The sequence below is a fragment of the Abramis brama genome (genome assembly GCF_963993115.1).
Source record: "Abramis brama genome assembly, chromosome: 12".
NCBI classification, from domain to species: Eukaryota; Metazoa; Chordata; class Actinopteri; order Cypriniformes; family Leuciscidae; genus Abramis; species Abramis brama.
The window spans coordinates 5,622,780-5,635,616 of NC_139974.1; the positions used below are offsets into that span (position 1 = coordinate 5,622,780).

Here is a 12,837-nt window from a genome sequence, read left to right on the forward strand (position 1 = left end):
AGATACATGAAATAGGAAGGTTCCATATAATGAAGGTCAAATGATGGATAATTTGTGTAGTTCAACTTTATAGAAAGCTTTAATGCTGTAATGGAGGCTTAATTACTTTAATGGTGCAACCAAATCCAGTAATGAACACTTCACCTCTGGTCCCGCAGGATCCCGTTGCACATCTGCATTTCTGGATACTTCAGGAACAGGGTTTGGAAACACTGATTTAATCAGTCTAAACTTTAAGCTCTTTCTATATACACTTTAAACTGTTTTTGCTCTATGTCAGCTTTTGTATGTTGTATAAGTTGAGTTGAAGAGTTATAAATTAGTAAGTGCTGCTTTGCATTGACTAATACATGAAATACATTCATTTGGACTGATTGATAATATTATGGATGGATGGATGATGTTTAACATGCACATTCATCTTTTCTGAGGAAAACTCACAGATGAGATTGGGGATGTTATGGATTTATTGTCGATTTATTGTTATTTATCAATAAATCACAGTTAATAATTTCATGGATTAAGCTTGTTGATTAATCAAAATTTTCAGACCGATTAATCAGCACAAATGCGTTCAGTAATTATGTATTATTCTCCACATGCCATATTAATGGATTGTTCCTCAAAACCTTACATTTGCATCATTACTTTTGCTAATAATAATGGGTTTTTAATGGCAGAGACTCCAAAGATATTTGCACACATTATTAACTGGTAAAGTGTCAAATGTTTTACATTGTCATGTACTGTTGTATAGTCTATATAGTGTTTATTTTTCATCTTTGTTAGAATTTTCTTTGTATGTAGTGAAGTTGCTGTTGGTTTGGCAATGCAAGCGTACAATTATTTTAAATACCGATAAAGCACTTGAAATGTGGAACTTCTCCTTTTTCAGAATGTTAATCAGAAATCTTTGTCCCAGTGTGCATCTCTCTGGGCCTGATGAAGCTGTCTGGGTTTTGCTGGAACTCACGCTTTACAGTTGTTGTGTGTAAAATAACATAATCCTCACAGAATCTGATGTCAGGAGTCAGTCAGTGAGATCATCAGATCAGCGGCTGCAACTTCATTCTATCAAGAATTTTATATTTAGAAAATTAAAATTTTAATATTTAGAACATTTGGTTTGGAGATTTGGCACTTGATGCACATCTAGACCAGCTGGTGTTTTACTTCTTGAGAGTGGAGGATTACTGTAGTCTTCCATTACTGGCAGCAAATGCCTGATCTATTACTGGCAGAAGATCACAGTGAATTAATTGCTGAATTGATACTGAATTCTGTAGTTTATAAATAAACCCGAGTCACGAGTTGTTTAAGACCTCTTCTCTTCAAACTTTAGTGTCTTGTTTTGTTCGTGAACACTATTGAGCACTAATCGAATGTGATGAAGATGAATGATGTAGTGTTTAATCAAATCTGGGAAATGGACTTGTCAAAAATAGAAAGTTATTCAATAAATTAATTTGAATTAATACAAATAATTTATAGATAAGCAATACACTAGCTTATTTATAAATATCTTGTTAGGTGACAGCAGGGGACACTGGCGCATTCATTTCGGATCTGCCCTACCCTACACCATACATGAATTTTCATCTAAAGTTTTTCAACGATTAAAAAAAAAAAAAAAAGTATACAACATAAACATCCAGTTGAATCAAAATGAGGCTTTTTAATTCTACTTCCTTTTTTACTTAGAATTACAATTCTGCATCCTTCTCTCCATATCGATTCATTGTCAGATGCTTCCTACAGGAGGCGACATAGTTGATCCACTGGCAATAATACAACACACCGTGTCCCAAAAACACATCTTAAGTTTGCAGAGACAACGACTCTCTGCGACTCAACGATAACTTTTTAACTTTTCATAGAGGAAAATTGCTCTGAAGTGTTTAGTTGGCTATAACTGCAGCAAACATATTTGCTATAAATTGGTTAAAATCGCAATCTCACTTTTCTTAAAAGCACTGTGGTCATTATTCCATAAAATTTAATTACATTTAGTTTCAATACATTTATAATAATAATACATTTACTTTATTTTATCATCATATTCATTATTTTATCAAATATTAGTCCTGTCTGAATCATTTTGCGCAGGTGAAGGGAAGAGTTTCTCTTGACCAATCAGCGTTCAGTGTGGAGGACAGCAGGAGATTCTACCTGAGCAGGCCAGCAGGGACATGATCACCTGTGTGAGGATCTCTGAAGCTCGTGTGTGTGTGTGAAGACAGTCGTGGTTTCGGGAAAACACACAGATAATGGAGACTAGCGGTGTTTTATTTCTCGCTGCCTGCCTCAGTCTGTGTATAGGAGTGCGCGGGGGTAAACACGATGTTTTCGCGCGAGTTGTGGATCTGGTGTCTCCAGGTGAAGAGTTCCTCACAGAAGATGGTCTTCTCTCGGTGTTTGAGAGGCTGGAGAACCGCCTGCTCTGCTCCGGTGTGTCCTGTGGGAAGGTAAGGCGGATTTGAGGAATTTAGTGTGAGGACGACAGCGCCAGCCTAACGACGGTTTCTGATGCTGGAAGTTGGCGCAGCAAGGCATTGCGCTACTTCCATGTTTTGGAAAGTTTCAAAGTTTAAAACAAAGTTATTATAAAGGTTTTTTTTTTAACGATTTAATTGAAAAGATATATATATATATATATAGTCATTCCACGAAACCGGTATGATTTGAGTCCCTCTGTCCTTTTTAAGTGTATTTTTCATATTGGGTCACCAACATCTATTTTTAAAAGCTTTTTGTATCAATTGAAATGTCTCCTTTAATAAAGTTTAAAAATAATGGCATACATATGATCTTTATATTAGAAATTATAGCCTAACCTTTACTAACCTTTACTAACTTTATATTAGTAAATTCATGATTTTTCATTAAAATCACATTAATTAGTTCCGTCCCTCAGTAATCCCTCAACCCCGTTACACAAATCATTCTCCCCCATAAAAATAATGAACAGATCCTTATGTGACATCAATAGCAGGAAGTAACATCATAGAAGTCTTCTGAACAACACTGTGTGTAGACACAGACAAGTTACCACCCTCTTTTATAACTATAACTTATTTAGAATTGTGATAGTGTGGTTGTCAAGCTCAACGACTCAACCCTGTTACATCAAATAAACATAGAATTCTATGACTTATGAAAATTATCTAACAACCCCGTCACACTCAACCCCCTACTTTTTTGCCACGAAGAGCGCGCACATCCAAAAAAACACTCAAACACATGCTCAAAGACACACACACACACACACATCAAAAAAGCACACAAGTAATATATGTTTTATTTTGATGATCTATTCAGTCAGTTTATAATGTTCTAATGTATACTACGTTATTGTTGTTTTTCCTGCAGTCGGGTTAATAAAACTGAGTTGCAATGGGTTAATGCCCGACGAGGTGTCCATTGTCAGGTATTACGTTAATGGAGGACGGTGAGTCGTGAGGTTGCCTCCGCCTAAGTCCATTAATACCTGAAAATGGACACCTCGAAGGGCATGGTCCCTTGCCAGATAACACATTTTTAAAACATTAGTTTATATTTTAATTAGTTTTACAATCGAAATCTAAAGTTTTTACAAACAATAACTTGGTTTTCCTGGTTACGCCTGACGGTTTATTTATTAGGTGTCCTCTATGTAAGGGTTAATGCCAAGCGGCAACCTCCCCTTCTCTCTCTTGAAACCAACACGGAAGTGTGTTAAACTGCAATTCATTGACTGGCCGCTTGAGGCTGGCTGCACAAGTGAGTCAAATCTGTATCTCCCCCATGTTAAAATTTAGCCTGGGTTTCCCCATACTGCCTTGCTCGCAGCGCGATTTTATTCACGCTGCTAGGCAGTCTGGACACCATGGACCAAATTTTCCCCTGAAAAAGGGAACCAATCACAGAACGGGGAGGGAGCAGCAAGACGATGACGACACCGAAGCAGTTTGTTTATATCAGACTCGACGTTACCTTCTACCCTCATTCATAGCGCCCAATAAACGGCTCTGGGCATTCGTAAACCACGCCTCAAATACGAGAAAATGTACACGTGGTTCCCAGACCAAGTCTCAAATGAGACTTGGTCTGACGTTAGCCAGGCTAGTTAAAATTACCAACTTTACAGCAGAAAAAACATGTTTACAGCCTGGTGTCTGTATGTGGCTTTGGTCTATACAGCTAATTTTGCCCTTCATAACAACTGTGAGGGGGGTGAATTTTTTTATAACTCATCCGTTTAATTGATTAATATTTAAAGTTCTGCATAATTAAGGGTGTGGCCACTTGAGTGACAGGTGGATTGCCGCTGATGTCAATGCTAGCCGTTTGTCTGTTAGCCGTCACTTCACTTCAGCAAATTTTAGCTGCTGAACTTGCCACCTCTGCAGTGTTTTGTGCTTTTTTTCCAAGATGGCGACGGCCGGCTCCGCCCATTTTAGGCTTCAAAAACGGTCTTCAGAAACCTACGGGTGACGTCACGGATACTACGTCCATATTTTTTTACAGTCTATAGTTAATGCCTGACGAGGTGTCCGTTGTCAGGTATTAAAGGGTAACTAAACCCTAAACCAACTATTTTAGTTAATGATCTGTAAGAATGGGCTGTTCATTGATTCGAGTAACTTTTTTGACATTTGGGTATAAAATGTTTTAATTCTACAATATATGGTGTAAATCGTCTGAGTGCTGCCCTCTTCAGGTTGAACGATGGCTACTGCAGTTGAATATTCCTATTGGATGTTCGCGGTACTATGTGACGCAAGCAGGTTCCAGCTCACCACGCCCTTGGTACGAGCTAGCGTAGATTTATCAGAGGGGTAATCGAGCTCTCGAATAGCGTACCACCCCCGGCGGCCGCCATTGGCTATCAAGCCATCACCTGCTGTTAGCATTCCATTGACTGCCATTCATTTTGGCGTCACTTTGACAGTGAATAACTTTACATATGAGGCATTTAAAGACTCCATTTGTCCATTATTTATTTCTAAAGAAACATGACAATGTATAAAAAGCTCCATTACCTTGTATCTTACGTTATGGCCCCGTAGAAGCAGTTTTTGTAAAAACAGGCTAACAATTGCGTCATAACCATGCGACTCACTGAAAATGACCGTATAGACAGGAGGAGAAGCTCGCAGTCAATCGGGGGGACTTGGAGGCATAAAGTCTGATAAAGTCACGGGAGAAGCCCATAGAGTATCATAAAGTTGCTCCCTCTCCTAGCTCATGGACAGCTCCTACTCATGCTCTCCGTCTCTGCAAGATTCAAAAGGGAATGATTCAGATTTCTCTCGGCACAGCTACTAGAAGACTTACAACTGTCAGACAGGTTGCTCACGTCACATCTACGTCGTCAAGCTCAGTTTGAGTCTGCGCAGTACGCTCAGCCATCAGGAAGTGAGTGCTTCTAATTTGCATCACTTTTCTCCGTTGAAACCTCGCTGTGTCCAGTGTATATACTGTCTATGAGATTTATCTGTATTTAGTACAGTGGTCAGGATGGTACGTAGGTGTAGTGTTGCTAGTTGCAACAGCACTGTTGGACTGCATAGCTTTCCAGCAGACTTGGAAATTTAGGCGCCAGTGGTTGCATGTACTTGGCCTGGAAGACCGTGAGTTCCCGTCTAGAGCTCAAGTGTGCAACCTGCATTTTACGTGGGATTGCTTCTCCAACGCAATAGAGGTGGAAATGGGCTGCTCCACACAGCTCGCGCTGAAAAGCGACGCACTGCCAAATGCTGCTCCTCCTGCATGGACTCCACCACCGCAGCGGCGTCTTGATGTGAGTCATAGGCGTAATTCTATGGGGGGACAGGGGGACACGTCCCCCCCAATATTCAAAGAAGGACAATTTGTCCCCCCCAATATTTGATCATACTGTATGATTATGCGGGCAATATCGATGTGATTGCAAATACGTCTTTCTTTCCAGCTCCGAAAATATAAAATCCCGGCCGGTCCATTTCCCAAATCCATTCGACTGGCCTTACCACTATACATTAACAAAACCTATTTCTCCTGAAATCCATGTCATGTTTTCCCTATACCTTTAGTAGCTCGTGCACCGTCAGTGAGTTAGGAAAAAACAAACAGAAGAAGAGTTAGGAGCGCGAAATCTGACAGACATCTGGCCATACCTGTCAACACTCCCGTTTTTCCCGGGTTTCTCCCGTTTTTTAGGCCTATCTCCCGGACCCCTCCCGGTTTGTTATTTCTCCAGGGAAACTCCCATAATTTGCATGGCCCAAACTCCTTTATGAATAATCGGACCAATATGTTTGTCTAATGTTGACCAGTTGCCAGATCTTGTATTAAATGCATTATATTCACACAATCCACTCACCATATACAATATCAACCCGTTTGTCACCTCAACCTGGCAACCTATATCCCAGTTGCGCAGTCGTGGAAAGTTTAACCCGAAAGCGAGCCGATAGACATGGCAGGTGACGGCGGTGTCCTCGCAAAGAAACCGAAGTACAGTTGTAAATTTATGTTTCCATTTATGGGTATTGCCAGAGTTTTTCCTGCATAGAGAATTATGAGGTGGCCGCCTCCGTCAAATTTCGTGCCGCCTCCGGCTCTCGACAAAACTCGGACAGACAGTCACATGGTCAGATACACTTTTCCCACCGTGATGGTTCTGTTGCGGTTATAAAAATATTTAAAATAATCTAATTTAATACAGTTATAGGCTACTTTTTCAATGTAAATTATTTAATTTGATTGGTAACAGCCTAGTGTCTTATTATTTTAATTAGATATATTTATCAAATTTAAGAATTTGAAATGAAAGATGGAGCATACAGTTCATAAAATTAGGGGGAAAATGCCCTTTATAAAGGTACAAAAAACTATTCTGAGTGTTTTCAAACAGTGATGTAATGAAAAATGGACAATTTTAAGTTTGAAGGGAGTAAAGCCTCTGTTTAGGCTATTAAGGAAATATGATTTTGCCAAAAGAAGAACTTTTATTTTAAATAAATGTTCATTTTCAGTGTGATATGTTACCATATTATCATGCTTAACACTAAGAATTTGAATAATTGTAATGTGATGATCAGATGCAGATCTAAATCAGAGAATATCATAGGTTCGGGCGGTTTGCGGGTGGATTATTTATTTTTAACAGTGGATTCGGGTGACTCAAAGTGCACCAGATTAATGAACTTACCTTTAAAATGTACAAAATTTTCTTCCGGGGGAGCAAGCCCCCGGACCCCCCTAGAGGTACCAAGTACACTTAACAGCATGACTGTTGTATGCTGTTAAGTGTTCGACTCTGACTTGTATTTTATTTTGATAAAAAAAATGTGTGCATGCGCCAACACAAAAAGTCCCACAGCTGTCCCCCCCAATGTGTGATTGACAATTTCGCCCTTAATGTGAGTGATCATATAGATTTTAAGCACAATTTATGGTTAGGCTAAAGTTTATCCTCTGGGGTCGACAAACGCGCCGGTGCATTTTTCTGGATTTTTTCACATAGCGGCAAAATATGAATATGCCTACAGAGAGCGCGCGCTATTGACATCAACTCGATAAAACTCATCAGATGCATGTACTTTACGTCGTCTTGCGACCCTGTGAGTCACTCTCCATTTTAGAGTCTGACAGCAGCTGTCAATTAATCTGTCACTAAGGGTCTCAGGTCCACGCATCCCCACCCCCGCTCAGCCCCGCCCTCGGTTCGTCCCCTCTATCTCCGCTGGGGTCTGCCCACTTTTCTAGCATTTTTCAAATATTGCCAGTGGGTAGAGTCAGGCTCTGACCAGGGGTTTAGTTACCCTTTAATGGACGACAGCAAGGCGGTTGCCTCCGCCGAAGTCCATTAATACATGAAAATGGACACCTCGAAGGGCATTAACCCGCTTACAGTTATAGTTTTACAATCAAATCTAAAGTTTTTACAAACAATAACTTGGTTTACGCCTGACGGTTTATTTATTAGGTGTCCTCTATCACTTTTTAATGGACACCCTGCAGCCAATCAGAATCGAGTATTCACCCAGACCATGGTATAAAAGATAATAATTATATTTTGTCCTATTAAGTGTCCTATTATGTAGTCCATTGTCGAGTTCACGCGCATAGGTTTAGTTACCTATGATCACGCGCGTGAACTCGGCAATCGACTACTTTGGACTTCAACCGAAAACAGGATGTAAATACAGGTATTTGCGCTGGCTTAAATAACATCATTTTTGTCCATTTCTTTCACATCTACTGCAGTCAGATTCACTCGTGTTCACTCTGAAGGAATCACTCACATGACCTGTGCACTTGTAATGACACATCAAGGATGTTAAGAGGCTAAAAGCAGGTTTAAATATTGCCCCATTGAAGTCAACAGGGTGCAAATTTTAAAAAGAGGATAACACGGTGTAGGCAACACAGATTTTTGTCGTTGTTCTCTGTATTGACAGCACTCCAAATTGACAAAAAAATGAGCTCAATGTTAAAATTGACCGGAGTTCTCCTTTAACAAAAGACAATAGGCAAGGCAAGGCAAGTTTATTTATATAGCACATTTCATACACAATGGAAATTCAAAGTGCTTTACATAGAAGAAATTAAAATAATAAAAAGAAATAAGAGTAATTAAAACAGTTTAAAAAAATAAAATAAAATACAGTACAGTACAAACAGTCGGACGAACATTGGCACAGTGCTCATTCAGTAAATGCATAGCTAAACAGATGTGTTTTGAGTCTGGATTTGAATGTGATTACTGTAGGAGCACGTCTGATCTCCTCTGGAAGCTGGTTCCAGCTGCGGCTGGCATAATAGCTAAAATATACAAATGTAAATAGCTTTTTTTTAAAGTTAAAATTATACTTTATCCATTTGTTTTGCTGAGTCAAATGATTAACAATATATTTGAACAAAGCTTAAAACAAAAAAAAATAATACAATGAAAACAAAGCTTGAGCGTTTGAACATTTGATTTAATTGAAAATCATTTTTAATTCTCAACCAACCATTTTTTTCATAGACCATACACAACAATCATATGATGGACTGAAAAAATACAAATTATTAATTTAAATAAAATTAAGTTTTTCTTTCACTGAAATATCAAAAGAATCACACTAGCTGTACCTGCTCCAAATAAATAATAGTAATTAAATAAAAATACAAACTCGAACTAAATAATAGTTATATAAAACAAAATCAAACCAAAAAAAATAATTATTTTAAAAGTTATGCAGGCACATATTTAACAGTAATTCTCAAGAGAAAAATAAATAAAATAAATCAAAACTCCATACAAATGGAGTTAATCCTGAGGTGCCTTTCATCACGACACTTGCAAAGAAAAACTTCCATGTCTTCTTTAAACTGGAACCGAAACATGAAAGGCTCTTCGGCCAGTTCCAGATCATCTTGTTTTTCTGCCTGATCAAGTTTAAGAAGGGCCTTTTCCTGGTCTTCCTTCTTTAAGTTCAGATACCACGGCTCTTTCATAGAACCTCTGAATGAGTGGCAGTTTTTCCGCAGCCATCCAACTGCGATCCTGAGGTCTTTGACTATCTGTAGTTCCTTCATTAAAGAGAAGAGTACAAAAAAGGAATGAAATATTTAATTAATTTAAAAGAAATTATTCTCACAAGAGAAGAGATGGTTTGCACCACATCTATAGCTGCCAGCTAATTTCCATCTGTTGACCCTGGGGAGATTGGAAGTGTCCGCAACAATACATTGTGTTTTATTCAGGATGCATGTAAGTTAACCCATTTAATCCCACCGGTCACAATAGTGACCGTAAAAAAATGTTTCATTTCTAAGGCTATAAAAATGTTACTGAATGATCTATCAATGCATTTCCAGCAGATATTGAAATAATAAAGGGTCTCAATGAAATATGTGCAGTGTCGCATGTTTACTGTAAATTGTCACATGACCAGAGCTGTTTACTTCCTGTTTGCGCCAAGAGAAGAGGATGGCAGCAAGAAAGCTCCCAAAGAAAAGGTTATTAAAGTATGTTAACATAAAGATAGGACATAGATTTTTGGTACACATCATGTTTAAGGTGTCTAGTATTGATATATGCATTTGCAATTACTCAACTTTGTTTAATGTGGTCATAGAACTCACAAACATGTCAACGGCAACAATAGTGACCGGTGGGATAACCCATTGTATCTACATGCTAATACACATAGGCTAACTGTTCTACCTTACTTTCTGCTGCTACCTAACTTTCTACCTAATTTTACACACAGACACTATCCCGTGGCCTCGAGACACTATCCCGTGGCCTCGAGACACTATACCGTGGCCTCGAGACACTATCCCGCTATCCCGTGGCCTCGAGACACTATCCCGTGGCCTCGAGACACTATCCCGTGGCCCGAGACACTATCCCGTGGCCTTGAGACACTATCCCGTGGCCTCGAGACACTATCCCGTGGCCTCCAGACACTATCCCGTGGCCTCCAGACACTGTCCCGTGGCCTCCAGACACTGTCCCGTGGCCTCCAGACACTATCCCGTGGCCTGCAAACACTATCCCGTGGCCTGCAGACACTATCCCGTGGCCTGCAGACACTATCCCGTGGCCTGCAGACACTATCCCGTGGCCTCCAGACACTATCCCGTGGCCTCCAGACACTATCCCGTGGCCTCCAGACACTATCCCGTGGCCTCCAGACACTATCCCGTGGCCTGCAGACGCCTGCAGACACTATCCCGTGGCCTCCAGACACTATCCCGTGGCCTCCAGGCACTATCCCGAGGCCTCCAGACACTATCCCGTGGCCTGCAGACACTATCCCGTGGCCTCCAGACACTATCCCGTGGCCTCCAGACACTATCCCGTGGCCTCCAGACACTATCCCGTGGCCTGCAGACGCCTGCAGACACTATCCCGGGGCCTCCAGACACTATCCCGTGGCCTCCAGACACTATCCCGTGGCCTCCAGACACTATCCCGAGGCCTCCAGACACTATCCCGAGGCCTCCAGACACTATCCCGTGGCCTCCAGACACTATCCCGTGGCCTCCAGACACTGTCCCGTGGCCTCCAGACACTATCCCGTGGCCTCCAGACACTATCCCGTGGCCTCCAGACACTATCCCGTGGCCTCCAGACACTATCCCGAGGCCTCCAGACACTATCCCGAGGCCTCCAGACACTATCCCGTGGCCTCCAGACACTATCCCGTGGCCTCCAGACACTATCCCGTGGCCTTGATACACTATCCTGTGGCCTCGATACACTATCCCGTGGCTTCCAGACACTATCCCGTGGCCTCCAGACACTATCCCGTGGCCTCGAGACACTATCCCGTGGCCTCGAGACACATCCCGTGGCCTCCAGACACTATCCCGTGGCCTCGAGATACTATCCCGTGGCCTCGAGATACTATCCCGTAGCCTCGAGATAGTATCCCGTGGCCTCGAGATACCATCTCGTGACCTCAAGATACAATCCCGTGGCCTCAAGATACTATCCCGTGGCCTCCAGATAGTATCCCGTGGCCTCCAGATAGTACCCGTGGCCTCAAGATACCATCTCGTGGCCTCGAGATACTATCCCGTGGCCTCGAGATAGTATCCCGTGGCCTCCAGATAGTATCCCGTGGCCTCCAGATAGTATCCCGTGGCCTCAAGATACCATCTCGTGACCTCAAGATACTATCCTGTGGCCTCAAGATACTATCCCGTGGCCTCCAGATAGTATCCCGTGGCCTCCAGATAGTACCCGTGGCCTCAAGATACCATCTCGTGACCTCAAGATACAATCCCGTGGCCTCGAGATACTATCCCGTGGCCTCGAGATAGTATCCCATGGCCTCCAGATAGTATCCCGTGGCCTCCAGATAGTATCCCGTGGCCTCAAGATACCATCTCGTGACCTCAAGATACTATCCTGTGGCCTCAAGATACTATCCCGTGGCCTCAAGGATTTTATAAGGATTTTATACACTCTTATGCACGCGCGCGCACACACAAACACACACACAAACAAACAAACAAACACACACACACACACACACACACACACACACACACACCCACACACACACACACACACACACACACACAAACACACACACACACACACACACACACACACACACACAAACACACTGCACAGGTCAAATAGACCTATATTCACTCTGTCCAATGGTTGATACAACACAGTATCCCACCGGTCACAATTGTGACCGATCATAAAACACACTTTTTCACACAATTTTCCATGAAAATTTAAAAAAATTATGATTGATTGTTTCAAAGGGATACTAATGACACATGATTTGGATATTTTTGTGTCTGAGAAAAATTTGGGATTAAATGGGTTAATGTTTTGAAATTATGCTCTTTCATGTGCCCGTTTGAGACGATAATAACATACCTCGTCGCCGATTTCAGTCTCTTGTGCTTTAGGTGGCACTTGCACATCCAACTGTAAAATAACAATACGTGATTAAATGCCTTCGTCACAATTCTCACTTAGTCACATTTATTATATAGCGCTTTTTACAATACAGATTGTTTCAAATCAGCTTTATAGGGATAATAGGAAAATAATGCAACAAAGTTTGTCTCAGCAGATCTAGAACAAAATAGTGTCATAATCCAGCTTAAGTAAGTTCAGTGTTGATTAATTTCTGTTGTAAAAAAGTTATGTATCTTGTCTGGTGAGATACATTCCTTTCCTATTACTTTAGTGAATGTCTACGCCCCAAATTATGATGACCCAGAATTTTTCAAGAAAGTGTTGGCTCTTATCCCAAATATGTCTCAAACTAATCTCATCATAGGGAGGGACTTTAATTGTGTCCTAGATGTGTACTTGGACAGATCATCATCTAAAAGAGCCCCTCA

The 12,837-nt window shown here is 41.2% G+C and overlaps 1 protein-coding gene across 1 annotated transcript in view; it reads left to right on the forward strand.

The window, feature by feature from the left end:
* Positions 1-2,131: 2,131 nt before the first annotated feature.
* The window catches only part of slc39a4 (solute carrier family 39 member 4), a 35,636-nt gene continuing 24,930 nt past the window's right edge, over positions 2,132-12,837 (forward strand). The window contains exon 1 of the mRNA XM_084131813.1: positions 2,132-2,465. Within this exon, the coding sequence (XP_083987939.1) occupies positions 2,268-2,465 (198 nt within the window). The 5' untranslated portion in view covers positions 2,132-2,267. The remainder of the gene's footprint in view (positions 2,466-12,837) is intronic.